The sequence below is a fragment of the Cydia strobilella genome, chromosome 6, assembly GCF_947568885.1.
Source record: "Cydia strobilella chromosome 6, ilCydStro3.1, whole genome shotgun sequence".
Classification (NCBI taxonomy): Eukaryota; Metazoa; Arthropoda; class Insecta; order Lepidoptera; family Tortricidae; genus Cydia; species Cydia strobilella.
In genome coordinates this window covers 4,209,591-4,226,191 of record NC_086046.1, presented here as the reverse complement: position 1 = coordinate 4,226,191, position 16,601 = coordinate 4,209,591, and the positions used below count along the sequence as shown (strand labels likewise).

The 16,601-nt window shown below is 39.2% G+C and overlaps 1 protein-coding gene and 1 long non-coding RNA gene across 2 annotated transcripts in view; one reads left to right on the top strand and one right to left on the bottom strand.

The window, feature by feature from the left end:
- LOC134742023 (uncharacterized) overlaps positions 1-16,601 on the top strand; it is a 213,793-nt gene that overhangs the window by 33,065 nt on the left and 164,127 nt on the right. The gene's annotated exons all lie outside the window — the stretch shown is intronic.
- On the bottom strand, positions 1,001-12,747 carry LOC134742294 (sulfotransferase 1E1-like). Its single transcript, XM_063675345.1, has 4 exons — positions 12,678-12,747; positions 8,434-8,528; positions 6,952-7,129; positions 1,001-1,120 (listed from the first exon to the last, which is right to left on the bottom strand). The coding sequence occupies exons 1-4, from the start codon at positions 12,745-12,747 to the stop codon at positions 1,005-1,007; spliced, it is 459 nt and encodes a 152-aa protein (XP_063531415.1). The 3' UTR covers positions 1,001-1,004.

Sequence of the window (16,601 nt, the reverse complement as noted above, 5' to 3'; positions counted from 1 at the left end):
ACGGCAGTCGTAAACGTAAATATCGGTGTGGCGCTGTGGCGATACATCATTACATACTTACGTACAATTGTATAGAGCGAGTCCATAGGTGTAGGTATGTATTTACTCGCTATTTTTGTATTCGAGAAAACTCTTTAATGGTTAATACATTCGGACTGTATCAGTGTTTCTGTTTCGTGGCTGGTGCAGCGTCATATCCTTATTGTCCATGTCATGTCAGATGTCAGCTCAGAAACGTGAGTTGGCATGAGCTCTAACATAGGCTTTTGCCCAATGCATGCACAAAGGCATGAGCTCATTAATTTTTTTTGGAACCAAAGGCTGCCTAAACGCATTCCTTCACCTTAAAAAAAGTTCCATCATAGATCTAGAATGACGCTTACGCTTAAAGGGGCCCACTGACTATCAGTCCGCCGGACGATATCGGCCTGTCAGTTGTTCGGAACTGTAAAATTTTTGTTCTGACATGCCGATATCGTCCGGCGGACTAATAGTCAGTGGGTCCCTTAGAGATAATTGAAGTGTACAAAAGCCGTGGCTGAAGCCCTGGGTGCAGCTACATGCCCCATTATGTAAAATTCTGTTATAATATTATGTTAAGTACTAACCCTAGATTTAAGTATTAGTATGTATGTTACTAACACATTATGGATTATTATGGACTTTTGTTAGAAAAATTATTATTGATTGATTGATTGATTGATTGAAAAGGGAAGCCATCACGTATAGTATATTTCACGAGTGAGAAAGAGGTAACCTACAAATGACGCACACAGCAGCCGAGTGGTCTCTGTAATGTACTTACTGACTGCAAAATAAGAAAAGCTCTATCTTAGGTGTTTGATTATATCTTGGAATATATTGTTATTAAACGCAAGTGGATAAAAAAAATAAAGCCCGAAACATTTTTACGCAATCACATATTATTTCTAAATTCACTTCAACGCTTGTCATCATTCAAATTTTATTTGACAGGCAATCTTACAGATCTGTAGTGCTATCAACTAGGAGGTATAGTCAGGAAAGCGCAGGTCAGAGCCTGCGAGGTTCTCGCGCATCCAGCGCTGCGCCTGCGCCGCCATCTCGTCGTCAAACTGCTCGCGCCATGTGCCCGATTTACCTGAAATAAAATTAAAATTTACCTCTCTACCCTCAGCCCTCACACCGGTGTTGCTCTTGGGTTATCCTAGATATGGCTTTTTGTGGGGGCCCATTTTGTGGGGGCGAGTCACCGTCTTTCGGAAATATATTTGCCATCGCTTTCACCCGACAACCTAGTTCATTTTAGATTAAGAATAAAGAAAGATTTAAGAATGAAGTATTTTGGATAATTAAAACCACGAGAGTACGTTAACACAGCTGATGCTTTATTCCGACTGACGGTATGCATACATTATTATAGGTACCCACATATCTATACATAACACCCCCACACTTATTCTAATATTACATAGTACTATAATATAAGGAATGCGATGACACAATAATAAATTATGGTCAAAGCGGCGCTTGTTTAGTGTTACTTAATTAATAAGGATAAAAAAAAAACTTATGCTATACATTGGTTGTGCAAACCAGTAACGACAATTACATGGCTGGTTAGTTAATAGAACTTCACCGTAATGATTTATACAATAGAGCTCATGTTTGATTGGTTAACTTAAGATCAACTAAAACTATAAGTAGGTATATTCTATAGCACATTCATCTAGGTATTCTCGGCTGACGGACATTATTTCTCCCTTACGTCAATACTTTTGATTTTACTAGATGTAACGAGCTAAACTTAATCATATGCATTTAGGTACCTATAGATTGTAATTAAACATTTAAAAATAAGCAACATTAAAATAGGTATACCGTATGAAAGAGTAGGTATAACCTAGGTAACATTAAACTAAACATTATATATTAAATTTGACATTAACAAATGTAGTCAATTTCAAATCCGTAGCGTTTTACTTCTTTAGGTACTCTTTTATCTACTACTGGTAACGGTGGGTCGACACGTTGCGCTTGTTTAGGGTTCCCCCCTTCGACTACCTTTTGGTTCCCGGCATCCGCGCGAGGCGGGACCTCCATAGGCGCCATCGGCACCTGCGATGGTGCTGGCTGTTCCGTAGCGGCGTCATCAACACTAGTTTGTCGGCCGCTCTGCGCGACGCACCCTGGTTCGGTTTCGGCATTGGATGAAGGGCAAGCGTTTGAGTTTCTTAAATGTCGGCGTTTCATTTGATCTATATGCCGATGGTGTGTGGATCCGTCACCTGTCACAATCGTATAATCAGACTTCCCAAGCCTATCAGTTACGTAGCCTTCCGCCCATTTTGCACCCGTTCTGAAGGTTCGGTATTGCACGGGGTCACCTATTTCTAAATGCCTAGATGGCCTATGTGACCGTTCTACCATTTTACGTTGTTCGTTGATGACTTTAGCGGCTCTATCCGGTTTAATGGCATCTAATCGAATACGTAAATCGCGGCCCTGCAACAGCCGAGCGGGCGTCTCACCGGTGGTACAATGAGGTGTATTATGATAGTGCAATAGAAATTTGAGTATGGCTTTATCGATGTTAACCCCTTCGTGTCTGGCTTTTTTAATTACATTTTTGATCAATTTTACAGCTCCCTCCGCCGCTCCATTGGACGCCGCGTGGTAAGGAGCTGAATAAATATGACGCACACAATTTTTTTCTAAAAAGTCATTAAATTGTTTACTAGAAAACGGCGGGCCATTATCGGATACTATTTGTTTTGGAATTCCCCACCTTGACCAAGACTGTAATAATTTGCTTATGACGCTGTCGGCGGTCGTACGCGTCATGCATGACACTTCTATCCATTTTGATCGCGCGTCAACCGAGACCATGTAGGTATGACCATCTAATGGACCTAGAAAGTCGATATGGACCCTTTCATAAGCTCGCGACGGCCAATGCCATGGCACCGATGCGCTCGCCGGCGGCGCCGGAGCCACCGCCGCGCACGCGTCGCACGCGCGACACCGCGCTTCTATAGCCTCGTCCATTCCGGGCCACCACACGTAACTCCTGGCCATGGCTTTGGTCTTCACGACGCCCATGTGAGGCTCGTGCAGTTCTCGCAGCACCATCTCGCGGCACACTTCCGGCAATACTACACGATGCCCCCACATGACACAGTCAAGTTCCAAATACAATTCTTTTTGCCTATTAAAATACGGTTGCATTTCCCTAATTTCTGCACTATCGGGCCAACCATTTTTTATATAATTGACCACCCGACCTAGCAATGGATCTTTAGCCGTCTTTAAACGTACTTCGTTACAGTCTAGAAAAAGCGCATCGGATGCAAAATGCAAGTAAGATTGCTCCGGAGGGTCAACTTCCTTACTCTGCCCTATAGGCAGCCGCGACAGCGCGTCGGCGCAATTTCCCGCCGAGTTTACATACTGAATGTCAAAATCATAAGCCATTAATAGCAATGCCCATCGCTGCATTCGACTCGAAGTCATGCTTGGCACACCAGTTTGCGGCCCGAAAATGCTTATTAAGGGTTTATGATCGGTTACTAAAGTGAACCGCTTGCCATATAAATATTGATGAAATTTTTGAGTAGAAAAAACAATCGCGAGTGCTTCCCTATGTATCTGCGAATAATTTTGCTCAGCTGAATTGAGTTTCCTTGATACATATGCCACAGGGCGCTCCCGCCCCTGCCCGTCTGGCTGGCTGAGCACGCCGGCGACCCCGCGCGGGCTTGCGTCACACGTTAGCGTCACCTGGTTGTTAGGGTCATAGTGCGCTAGTATCCGCTTCCCTATCAATAAAGATTTGATTTTGTTAAAGGCCTCATCGCAATTTGTGGTCCAATTCCACCGGGCGCCTTTCCTTAGCAAGCTATGTATGGGGTCTAGAATATCGCTCGCGTTAGGAATGAACTTAGAATAGAAATTAACCATACCTAAGAACGATCGGACTTCGGTCACGCACGATGGTGGTGGCATTTTAGCTACAGCCGCTACCTTGTTAGGGTCGGGTTTTATCCCGTCTTTGCTAACCACAAACCCTAAATAACAGACCTCGTCGGCTAGAAACGTGCACTTACTTTTCTTTAACTTTAAACCCAAATCCTTTAATTTCTTCAATACCGCTTCTAACGTAGATAAATGGCCCTGCCTAGTTTTACCAAATATCAAAATATCGTCACAAAAACTCTGAGCGTTAGGAATATCCCTCACTATTGACTCACTAATTCTACAAAATATACCCGAACTTGATGATAAGCCATATGGAAGCCTATTGTACTTAAAAAGTCCCCGGTGAGTGTTAATAACTGTTAACATTTTTGAGTCCTCCGACAAACAAATCTGATTATACGCTTGTGACAAGTCTATTTTTGTAAATAATTCTCCCCCCGACAAGTTAGCAAATAACTCCTCAACTTTCGGCAACGGATACCTATCTACTCTAAGAACCGGATTAAGCGTCACCTTAAAGTCGGCGCACACTCTCAAACCTCCATCCTTCTTAGTTACCGGAACCAGGGGAGTCGCCCAGTCGGCGCAGTCAACGGGCTCGATGACGCCGCTCCGCAGCATGGCGTCCAGCTCGGCGTCGACGCGGCCCCGCAGCGCGAAGGGCAGCGGTCGCGCGCGCCGGTACACCGGTGCCGCACCCTCGCGCACGCGCAGCGTGGCCGTCCCACCGTTGTAGCGCCCGAGTCCCCCATCGAAAACTTCCTTATATCTGTCGAGAATTACATTTAAATCGCTATTAACACTGCTAACGGAATTGACATTGCTAATCGGGCTACGCTCCATTATCGGTATTTTTATCCGTAATTCGGCTAACCACTCTCTGCCTAGCAAACTGGTTTCGCCATTTTCTACAACATATAAGTCCAAAGTCTTTGTAATCGAACCATAAGTTACCGGCACTGTAATTACACCATATGTTTTCATTTTTGTGCGGTCGTAAAACCTGAACACGCTACTTGGTTTTTTTAGCGTCTCGTTCTTAAAATGTAATTCGTAAGTTTCTTTGTTAATAAATGAACCGGCCGCCCCAGTATCAATTTCCATTATTAATTGTTGTCCATTTACACACATAGGTAAACTCACCGGCTTGTATTGGCTTAACGAAACTCGGTACAGCGCTTCTTCCTCTTCTTCCGATTCACTCGCTTCTCCTTCGCTGTCCTCTCCGGTAACAAAATAGGTCCGCGGCCGACCGCCATTGCGCCCTCGAGTCGCTTTTTCATTGTAAGTCGACCTCTTGGGACACATCCGACGTAAATGTCCCGTCTTCCGACACATACTACATATGTATTCCTTGAATTTGCACGTCGATAAACAATGATTAGTGGCGCCGCAAGCAGTACAAGGCGTTGCACCGCCTATACTTCCTGCTGTTCCCCGCGCACTAAAACCTGTTTCCCGCTGCTGGCGCCGCGCTGGCGGCCGCCGCCCGGCCCCGCGCCCCGCGCCGTCTCCGCTAGCCACGCGATGCACCGCTCCCGCGGGCTCTCCGAATGCTCGACCGCCGCCGCCCGTCATAATTGCTGCATCACGCTCTGCCGCCTCCAATGAACATGCCAAGGTCACCGCCCTAGCATACGTCAAATCCTCTTCCGCAAACAGCCGTTGCCGTATAACGTCCCCACTCACCCCGCATACCAGCTGGTCTCGAAGGTTATCCGCTAAAGTTTCTTTAAAATCGCAAGTTCGCGCTAACTTCTTCAGCTCCGCCACGTACTGCGATATGGACTCGCCCGCCGCCTGCCTTCTAAGCCGAAAACGGTATCGCTCGGCCATTATAGACGGCTTCGGCTTTAAATGTTTTTGCACCAATGCCACCAAGTTCTTGAAAGTTAACTCCGACGGCTTTTTCGGGCTCGCTAGATTAGTCATTAACTCATAACACTGATCACCGACCACCGCAATTAACGTTGATAACTGCTTATCGTCCGCCACGGAATTAGCTTTGAAATACATTTCGAGTCGCTCACAGTATAAGTCCCAACTGCCATTTTCGATGTCGAACTCGCGAATTTTACCGATAGACATGTTTTTTATTATTACGCACGCGTCTCACAGGCTATTATTGCGATAAATAGCTAAGCTTGTTCTCCGAAGTCGCCAATGAAGTATTTTGGATAATTAAAACCACGAGAGTACGTTAACACAGCTGATGCTTTATTCCGACTGACGGTATGCATACATTATTATAGGTACCCACATATCTATACATAACAATATCAACTCCCAATAGTCCTTACACCCCGTCGGGTGCTGCCTTTGCGTGCGTCCCATGATGTAAAAGAATAATTTAAATAATACCTTATTAAGTTATAGAAACAGAAAAGTCAACAGGATTCATTAGTGTAATGAAACGGGCAAGGGCAGCATCCTCTCGGTGTCCCCCTTACATTTTATCAAAGTGTCAAAGGGGACTCTACGTGTCAGCTTCGGCTCCGCGCACGAATCCCAAATGTCCGTAACACCATTTTTCCGTGATGGGTAGGGAAAGACATATTATACTTTAAGTATTAAACTCCCGTGTGGCTTGAAAATTTTAGAATTAATTTTAACGAGAGAAAATACGTTAGATCGTAATTCCGTATTCACAACGCTGACGTTGCCGCTTCTAGTCTAGAAAAATATTTAAACACAGACATAAAATATTCTCTACCTGTCAACTATTGTACTAATAATAAATCAAAATATTTAGATCAGTACGGTTTCAATTACTATTGTTTTTAATCGCTTTTGGCGACATGTTTCGGATTCGTCGGGAATCCTTCCTCAGGCACGAGTGTCCGCGGCGGTTGTACTCCGTGCACTCATGCACTGCCCGCGCCGCCCGCCTCGTCGCTCGTTGCGCGCGCGCTGATGGGGCGGGGGGCGCGGGGGACCTAAATATTTTGGAATATGTCTCACGATAGTTTAATTTCGACTAATAATGAATGTTACCTTTTCTAATAAAACCCTCGGCATCGGGGTTTCCACTCTTAGCTATCCATGTCGGGTTCACAGACTTGTTGTTCTTGAAGTTCTCAAAACTCAAGTGCTCACTTAGTTTGACGATTTGTTCATCCGTTAGCTTCTTGCCAAGGAAATCTGCTAGCCGTTTGATATATAAGGGTACATCCTGAAACAAGTACGCATACGCAACCATAAAGTTAAGATGCAGTTCATACACATTTTTTAGGTATCGGCACTAGACTTCCATGAGACACAGACATATTAAACATATTAATAACGGGTCACTCACCACGGACGCACGGACGGTCGGTTGGTAGTTGGTACGGAGTGAAACATGTCGAGCGTTTTCGACTTAAAATACGTGAGTGACCCGTTATTAATATGTTTAATATATCGACACTAGAGTTTAAGTCACTTACACCACACAACAACAAAATCACGTAATGACAGCGAGATTTTGAAATGGAAAGTAATTCAATGATCAGCTGTTTTTAAAACTGATCTGCAAAAAAATAGCCAATAAATCATTTGGACAGCATACAAAAAATTTTGCTTGCGATAAATAAAAATCGAGCTACAACTCTTGCTACAACTCTAGTTCAGCAAATAATTCATCTGCTTCTGTTAAAATTTATCTGCTTAAATAGTTGAACTGCAAAATTATTATTTGGTCAGCAAGATTTAAAAATTGGTTGGTAGAAAAAACATGTCTCTAAGCAGTTTAATTGAGACGTATGGTGGCTAACGTTTGATTTGAAAAATCGGCAGAGTTGCAGGCAGAGCGAAATCAGCCCACGTGACTCGATACTACACCACCATCCTCAGGGTCACCAAAATCTCAAGGTTACCAAAATGTCAAGGTCATCTAAAACCAAATCAGAGCACTCCACTTTTCACGTGGTCTTGTCTGTCCGGAGGGAGGGCAGCCCTCGCCCACTGTTATCCCTGAGCGCGGGTACGAGCGAGACTCAGAAATTCATTTACCTGATTTAGAAATTCTAGGTTAGTCAGAAAGTAGAAAAAAGAAAAATCGTAGAAAATATTACGATCTACTACTTACAAATGCTTTTATTGAACACGTAAATACAATTGAGAGTATTAAAAAACAGGAATAATATACAACAATCGAATTTAAATTTAGCTAATTATACCGTTTAGTTAACTCGCGTATTTTAGTCACTCGAGCGACATGTTTAGGAGTAGACTAAAATACGTGAGTTGAATCGTATTTAGCTTTATAGAATAAATAAAACTGCTTAAAATTAAATCATTTTAAATAAAACTTTTTTACTTATATAGATAACAATAATGATCTTAAGTAAATTAGTATGTGTATCTGTAGGTTTGCTATTTTATTTTATTGTTATTTAGACTAAGCGATGATAATACTATTACTTATTCTGTGCTACGCGTTAAGCGTTAATTATGTTTTAAGCACTTTAAATAAATAAATAAAGATAACATAATCACCTTTAACATATCTTCGTAGAATATGAACATCATATTTGGATGATGACGGAGCTCCCACGCTTCTTTTACATGCGCCAAAAATGGGCAAAATGTAGCTGTAAGCAATTATTTAATAGTTATTTACGATACAGGTGCGTAAAGTAAGAAAATCGCAACGAGTGGCAATAAATTAAAACACGACAGAAGGGAGAAATCATATATTAATCGATAATTTGCAATTTGCTTACATAATGTGAAGAAATGCCTGAGCAGGCTGAGCAAAGTTTTAAGGGTCCCCGGCAAGCTCGGTTCTCCATACAAACGTAGTTACGCTCTCATTTTAAAATTAGTAGCTACTTTATTAGTTATATATATGTCAGTAATTAGTTTATGTAGCTTCAGATATCATGGTTAAGAAAATACAGCGAAATTAAGTTTTTCATACAATTTTTTTTTTACTATTTCGTTTGTTTTATAATCTGGAGCTATATGAACTAATTACAGACCTAGATATACCTCATGTCGTTACAATCCAACACGTAGTTTTAAAATAAGAACGGAACTCCGTTTGTATGGGAAGGTGCAATTCGGCCGAGCTTGCCGGGGACTTTTAATTTAACACTCTGTATCTAATTATGAAAAAGTCGACTTATTATGAAGTCTTCCTCTTTTTCATACGATAGTACATTGTGCAACGAGGGGGGTAAATGAAATATTACAAGCGAGGTCTTTAGATTCACGACAGCCGCAGGCTGGAGTGAATTAAAAACTCGAGTTTGCACTATTCTTACCCTTCGGGTTACACAGAATGCTTTTAATCACACTTACGAAAAAATACTAAATTTTAAGCGAAGCAATTCTCAAATTCAACGGTGAGACATCAGAGTCATCAGACATTCCTCCGTCATATTGTAATTTTTTGGCAGGTTAGGCATCGAAGGCACGGACCCATACGGCATTCAGCCACAATTGAAAATTGTGTAAAAATATTTTAAACTGCTATTAAATTAATCAAATGCAATGTTTTTTATCATAGTACATTGTGCAACGATAAGTAAAATTTTGCAAAAAATCGAAAAAGTCGAAAAAATTCTTATATACGGTGACATTTCAGACATTCGTCCGCCATATTGTCATTTTAATTAACAGGTTAGGCATCGAAGGCAACTAAGTACAAATAGAAAAATCGAAATAGTCGGCAAAGAACGAAAGTCGGCAAACGCCCGTACCCAAAGGGTAAAAACGGGACCCTATTACTAAGACTCCGCTGTCCGTCTGTCCGTCTGTCTGTCACCAGGCTGTATCTTATGAACCGTGATAGCTAGACAGTTGAAATTTTCACAGATGATGTATTTCTGTTGCCGCTATAACAACAAATACTAAAAAGTACGACCGTAAAAAAACCGGCGTGGCCGGTTTTTTTATCAATCTTATCATTAAAAATAATTAATTCTCCAAACCGACATGAGGAAACAACTCAAAATTTACATGAATTACTTTGTCACTTGTGGATAAAATTCAACTTTCTCGGCATTTTTTTAAGAATAAAGAGAGCGTTATACAAGATTAACTTACCCAAATCATTGAAGAAAATATTGCAATAACTTTTCAAGTCTCCAGGATAGCACATCAACTTTTTTACGAACTTATAATTAGATACAGCTACATCCCTCGGGTCTCGGGCTATGTACACTACTTTAGTGGTGTCCAGTAGATTTGCGGGTAAAAGCGAGAAGGGTGCATGGGTTTTTATAAACCGAGGCGAAGGCGCTGCGTGTACAGCCGTGTGAGTGTAAATGGGTTCAGTAACTTCTTCTTTCTGCCTTGATTGTATGAAATTAACTGACATTACTCCTCTGAAATAAACATGTCAAAAACATTTTTAGCATGAGAAAGTCGCTTCTGTGAACATCAATTCTGTCATTCTGACTTGTGTTTGTAAGAAAGAGTTAAAACATAAATTAACTAATTGAGGATTGTACTTAGTCAGGTCATAAGTTCTGTCACAAAGGTTTTGACTGATAAAATGTAATACAAAGCTTTTAATAAAAAAAAAGTTAGCCATGATTTGAAAGCTTGTTTTATACTGATCAAAACGTAATAATATTTATATCATGATTTCGTAATATACGTAATAAAATTTAGATCGAGACTTCAAGTGTCAAAAGGCCCTCTACATGTTGGCTTCGGCTCCGTGCACGCCTCCCAAAGGCCACCATTGTCCCGTAATAGGAGACATTTTAATTAAATTTGAAAATGTAGAGCAAAGTAGGTAGGAAAGGATGGTAACTACGTTTTTTTGACTAATGGGGTAATCAGCATGTCTTCTTCTTTCTCCGTGCCTCTTTCCATTTCATTTGGGTTCGGCTCTCTGAATAGGTTTCCGCCATTTGGCTCTAACAAAGTAGGTTGCTGGTATTTTTAGCGACTGTTTCTCTAGGTTTCTCCACCAGGTGGCTTTTGGGCGTCCTGCTGGTGGTTTGCCTATGTCAATTTCAAGAGCAATTTTTACCGGGTGATCTTTTTCTCGACGCATTACATGGGATGCAGACGATGCAATGGGGTAATCAGCATGTGTAGGCTAAGTACTTACTCGAGAAACATATATCGTGTCATCAAAGGGATTTTCGAGGCCGTATCGAAATCGCATTCATTCGCGACTTGCCAGACCAACTCTTGTGTAAACGTTGTTCCTATTAATAACAGATGTACTTTTATTCACTTAAATGATACTGTTGAAATTGTAGATACTTACGGGCCAATTCGAACAAGGATCTAGATATCCACTAGATATGAAACAGAAACGATAACGAGATATTTAAGAAAGTCATGTCAAATTTGACATTTCCGCGATTCCGAATGTCCTCTTGAACTCTTGAACGATCTCTTTAAGATTTGCTTAAGATATTACCTACTTGGACATCCAATGGATATCTAATGGATATACCAAAACGTCACAATAATTGTAGCGTGAAATGACTATTGGTTTCTGGAATCGAACTGCAAAAGATAACTACTTGAGAACTAAACTATAACGTATCTATTAGATCTCGTAATGTTCTCGTATCTAGTAATTATCACGTTGTTCGAATTGACCGGTTAGATAATAATAAGCATTAAATATTGTTCGGTTTTCGATCCGTACAACTAACGTGAAAACCAGATTTTAGTGTAAACGTAAATTTCCTAGTTAAAACTAGGACTTTCTAAACTTAGGCTGCGTTAGGGTGCGTAGGCTGGTCTTTCGAAACGCCTGGGTGAAAACTATTGCCTTAAGCTGTTTGGGCTTTGGTAAAAACAAATTTTGACTTGTACTAATTTTATGTTCAGGAAAAAATAAAAATAAAAAGTAATTGTCTGGTTTTATGAAACCACGTAAAATTATTGTAAGGTTTTTTTTGTTATTACGGAATCAAACCATTTATAAATAATCATCTCAATACATTCTATAGGTATATTGTGGACGCTTTCTTGGACATTACCAGACCGAGGAAACCCAGTCACCCATACATCGTCTGGTCGAACAGCCATATTCAAGGTGTTGTCCGCATGCTCTTTGTAAACTATGGGAAAAATATAATCGGTACCACTGGAAGGGCCGCGAAAACGGCATCCTGCAAAAAAATACTCGTTATTTCTGCAACATTTCGATAATTTAGGATGAAAAATTATTCCTATCTGTTGCCACCAGTCTCATCTATTTCTTGCAGCATTCACTTATTTCTTGCTTCTATGGTACATTTTTAGGTAGTAGTTACACATTTCTTATGGTATCACATGGACCCTGAATAGGGTGTAGCAAATACAAATAATTTAACTTATAACTAACATGTTGTAACAAGTGCAAAATCATTTCTAATTGTTACATTTATAACAAATTATCTACCTCTGTTTTGGGACTAAGTAGATAGATACATACGCTTAGTATACTCCGTATAAATATTAAATTGTTAATTAATTGAACGGTGTGTGTATCGTATGGCATTTAAAGTTCTTACTGGATTTAAATTGAATTCTAATTTAAAGATACCCTCTATGTTAAGTGAGCAGACACGGACGGAAGGTCCAATTTCTCTTGTCATATGATGCGAGTAGGCGTCTTACTTGACATTCGCTTTTGTCATAACGGTAACATCATTAAAGATTCGTTTTAACATGAAAAAGATTAATTAATCATTTTATCTGCCAGAAATCGTAATAAAAGAGTGATTGGTGACATGGACTAGTTATTTTATCTCTACTGTTATATATCCAATACGTCTCACCTGGGAAAAATCCGGTCAAAAGTCCTTGACTTGCAGAATCCAGCTCTTGAATTTTCACTTTATTTTCCATTTTATCTGCGTTATAATACAGAACTAAATTAGTCTTTACTTGGCCAATTCACTACAATAGTTCAATACGAACCTAATTATGTATCAATGGCAAAGTTGGTTTTCTTTTCTTGCCAGTTTCTTTCATTTATATAAATTTATGTTGCCGTAGAATTACGAGTACGTGTCATCCAAATAGTCACACCTGAATATTACTGAATAGTTGGAACCTTACTTATAGGTGGTTTTACTGTACCGATTTGTCCTGTTTTTGTACCAATTATGTTCCTACTGAAACTATAGACTCATCAGACAAATTGGTATAATCGAACAGTAATTTTAGTATCAAGGATATAACAGTAATATTAGTAACAAGGATTGGTTCTCACTTACTTATTTTTTAATCTAAACTGATGAAATAAAGTTATCAGACTGCACACAATTGTTACTTGACAATGTTAGACTAATGACCTAGTAATAAGTAACATTGTAATATATTTGCACCATTATATAATATCTTCTTATCGTTCGACAACAACGAATTATCTACCTAATTATCCTAGAAATTTTCCTAGCAACAAGGCAACGCTAGTGACTTCTTTCCGATATTTAGTTTATCGATATCTTAATAATTATTTAAATAACAGAGACTATGAGGACGCCTAAAACCCCTCACTACAGTCACTACCTATCTCTAAAATAAACGACCTATTTTGTTATTTATATGTATTTCCAAAGTTGAAAAGTTTTAATTCACTGTTATTTACTACGTTCTTGTACTAACTAATATAATCTTAGAGTTTTGAATGATTCACGGTTAGTTTCACTAGACTTATATTGACCGGGATATAGACCGTGATTACCTTTTGTATTATTTGTGAGCTCCCGATATTTCGACGCAGTTACATGCATCATGTTCACGGGTGACGGACGGATAGATAATACAAAAGGTAATCACGGTCTATATCCCGGTCAATATAAGTCTAGTAATATAATCTTTATTCTTTTTGCTCAATAAGCACCTAACTTACACTACATTGACCTACTAACACGAAATACCTAAGATACAAGTATTAAGTTTCATAAAAAAATCCATGATACACATATAGGTACCTAGATTCAGATCATTCATTTTTATTTGCAAAAAAAGGGTTAGTTACTGGTCTTAAAATTAGGTTAGTAATTGTACCACCTTGATCCGCTATCTCAACAGCATGCAGATTTTAAAATTATTTTTAATACTACAACATTATTTTTACAAAATACATTAATTACCTATATAAGTATTGTGTATACATTTATACACAATACATCTAACCTACCACCTACCGATATTGTCTTACAACACCATCGTCAATAAAACCATCATATTATTGGTTTTCTTAAATAATTCTCGAAGTAAACTATCATTTTGGAACTTAGAAAAAAAAAACACTTTAACTAACAAAATTTTCAACTTCCACTGATGTAATGGGTGCATAGCGGCAACATGGAAAATGATTAACGTTGAAGGGGTACTTACTTATCGATAACAGGATTGTCGATATTTTTATTTTGTCAAGCACTAACAACATGGCAACAACAACAGCATTAGATATTTTTGGTATAGATATTATTTCAATTTGATTAGATATAAGAATTAGATTTTATTAAATAAAACTATGAAATCTGATTATATCGCGTACATTTATATGTCATGGAACTCATGGATAAAGCCAATCACACAATAAAGTTTGATAAGCCTCTGGTTCTTGCCAAGGAAAAGCGATACATATCCACCCAGAATGCTGCGCGAGGCCATTAAGATTAAGTAATATCCAAACTTTAATATTTTTATTTAATTTAATTTTTATTCATAGACCAACTGAGATCATTGTTGTTAGTACACATAAAGCTTAAATATATGGTTAGTATTATACACTATATAACGAATGTCAATAAACTTAATAATTAATTAATTAATTAAAAATTGAAATGAAGTGAAATTAAATCAAACAAAATACAATAAAAACAAAATTCAATAAAATTAATATCAATATCACTAAAATATGTTTAAAAATTAAAATTTAAAAATGTATAATAGGTATTATCATTAATTAAAATTAAATTAAAATTAAAATTTGATAAAATGTCACTTCATACAATATCCGCTCTTTCATACTTCTTACAAGTTTTCAGGTGTCAGTGTAGGTATTGTACATCCCGTTTCAGGTGTATACTACAACAGCGGTTGAGATATGCACAGTCTAAACGGTCCGATATCATTTTCAGAATGCTGTTGGTACTGGCGCGGATCCGGCGCACCAGGGATGTACATCGCTTGCGCATATTCGTGTGGAAACAGTCCAGTGGACTGAGTCCACCCGCGCCTCGGCAAACATGCCTGATGCACTACAGTATCTCGGCAGCCCCATCAGTACCCTGAAAGCGTTATTGAACTGTACACGAAGAGAATTGTACCGTGCCACTGTGTAGTTCGCCCATAGGCCGCTAGTATATAGGGAAGTGCAGTAAGCCCTGAAAAGAGTGACCTTGATTTGATTAGAGCATTTAGCGAACCTACGGGCGATAATAGGGAAGATGTCTTTTCTCTACCACCAGCTTGGGATCAGGTAGCCATCTGATAAAGGAACAAGCGAGACAACTGTGAGACCTTTGTGTGGGATGATGTTGGACATTCTGAGTATGATATGTTTTGAAAAGATGTGTCCCGCCGAGTTTCTTGCCGGTCCCATATTTTGTTATTCATTGTAAGAAAATATTCAATGCATGTTGTTGTTGTTGGGATACCCTCCTACAATTTAGGGAGGAATTAAATCATCTCGGGTCAGAGGTGTAGGGTTAGAGCCGGCGTAGCTTTATCGCATATCCCTTCAAGTGGCGCCAGCGAAAACGCGAAAAGTAGTCGTGGCGCCGCGGATTTGCGCAAAAGCAGTCACGTGACGGGGCCCCGATGGGTGGTCAGTCCAGATAAAGAGAATTTTACAAAATCGTCTATTTAAACTTTTCTATGTTTGAAAGCATATATTAAATCACATATCGTTAGAATCAGCGTTTAATAGGCTATTTGAATTTAGCAATTAAATTATTATAATGTTTATACATTTGGCCAGACCTAATCAACCTCAGGAAGAATGGACTAAAACGGTATGTAATATATTTTCTTTAAAAAAATACATTTTTACTTTTATAACTTTCTTAATAAATAAATTCACTTAAAATTATTCTTGTTTATAATAATTATAAGTGCGCAATATAAAAACGGGATTTTTGCTTTCCTTTTTTACTTCTCTTTCCGAATCTTGTTTTATTTGGCGTGTCTTCATGCTATTATGGCGCCACCTATTTATCGGCTTTTCACGGACAGTTTTTTATACACATAGTGATCTTCTTCTTGCCTCTACCCTCCATAATACCGTTAACGGCTCCTGACTCCTCCATGGCTTTCCAAACACATTGTATATTTCCTATCCCTCTGTCTCTATAGCGTTATGCCGGATGTATTTTCAGCCAGGTACATACTTAGTTACTAAAGGGGCCCACTTATTATCAATCCGCCGGACGATATCAGCCTGACAGTTAGATCAAAAATTTGACAGTTCCGAACAACTGACAGGCCGATATCGTCCGGCGGACTGGTACCTAATCAGTCCCTTCGTAACATGGTCTGGCCGGTGATAGTACGAGTAAAAGCATGCACTAAAAGAAATTATTGCATAACAGTAACAAAATATTTTGTTACTACTTATCCAACAATTGGGACTTGTGAACTACGTGTTACACCAGCCAACAGGTTGGTTTATTACAACGAAATCAGTTGTAAGATATTGATCAAAATCCATTTCCTTACAACTTAAGTTCAGTAATTTTCTGAAC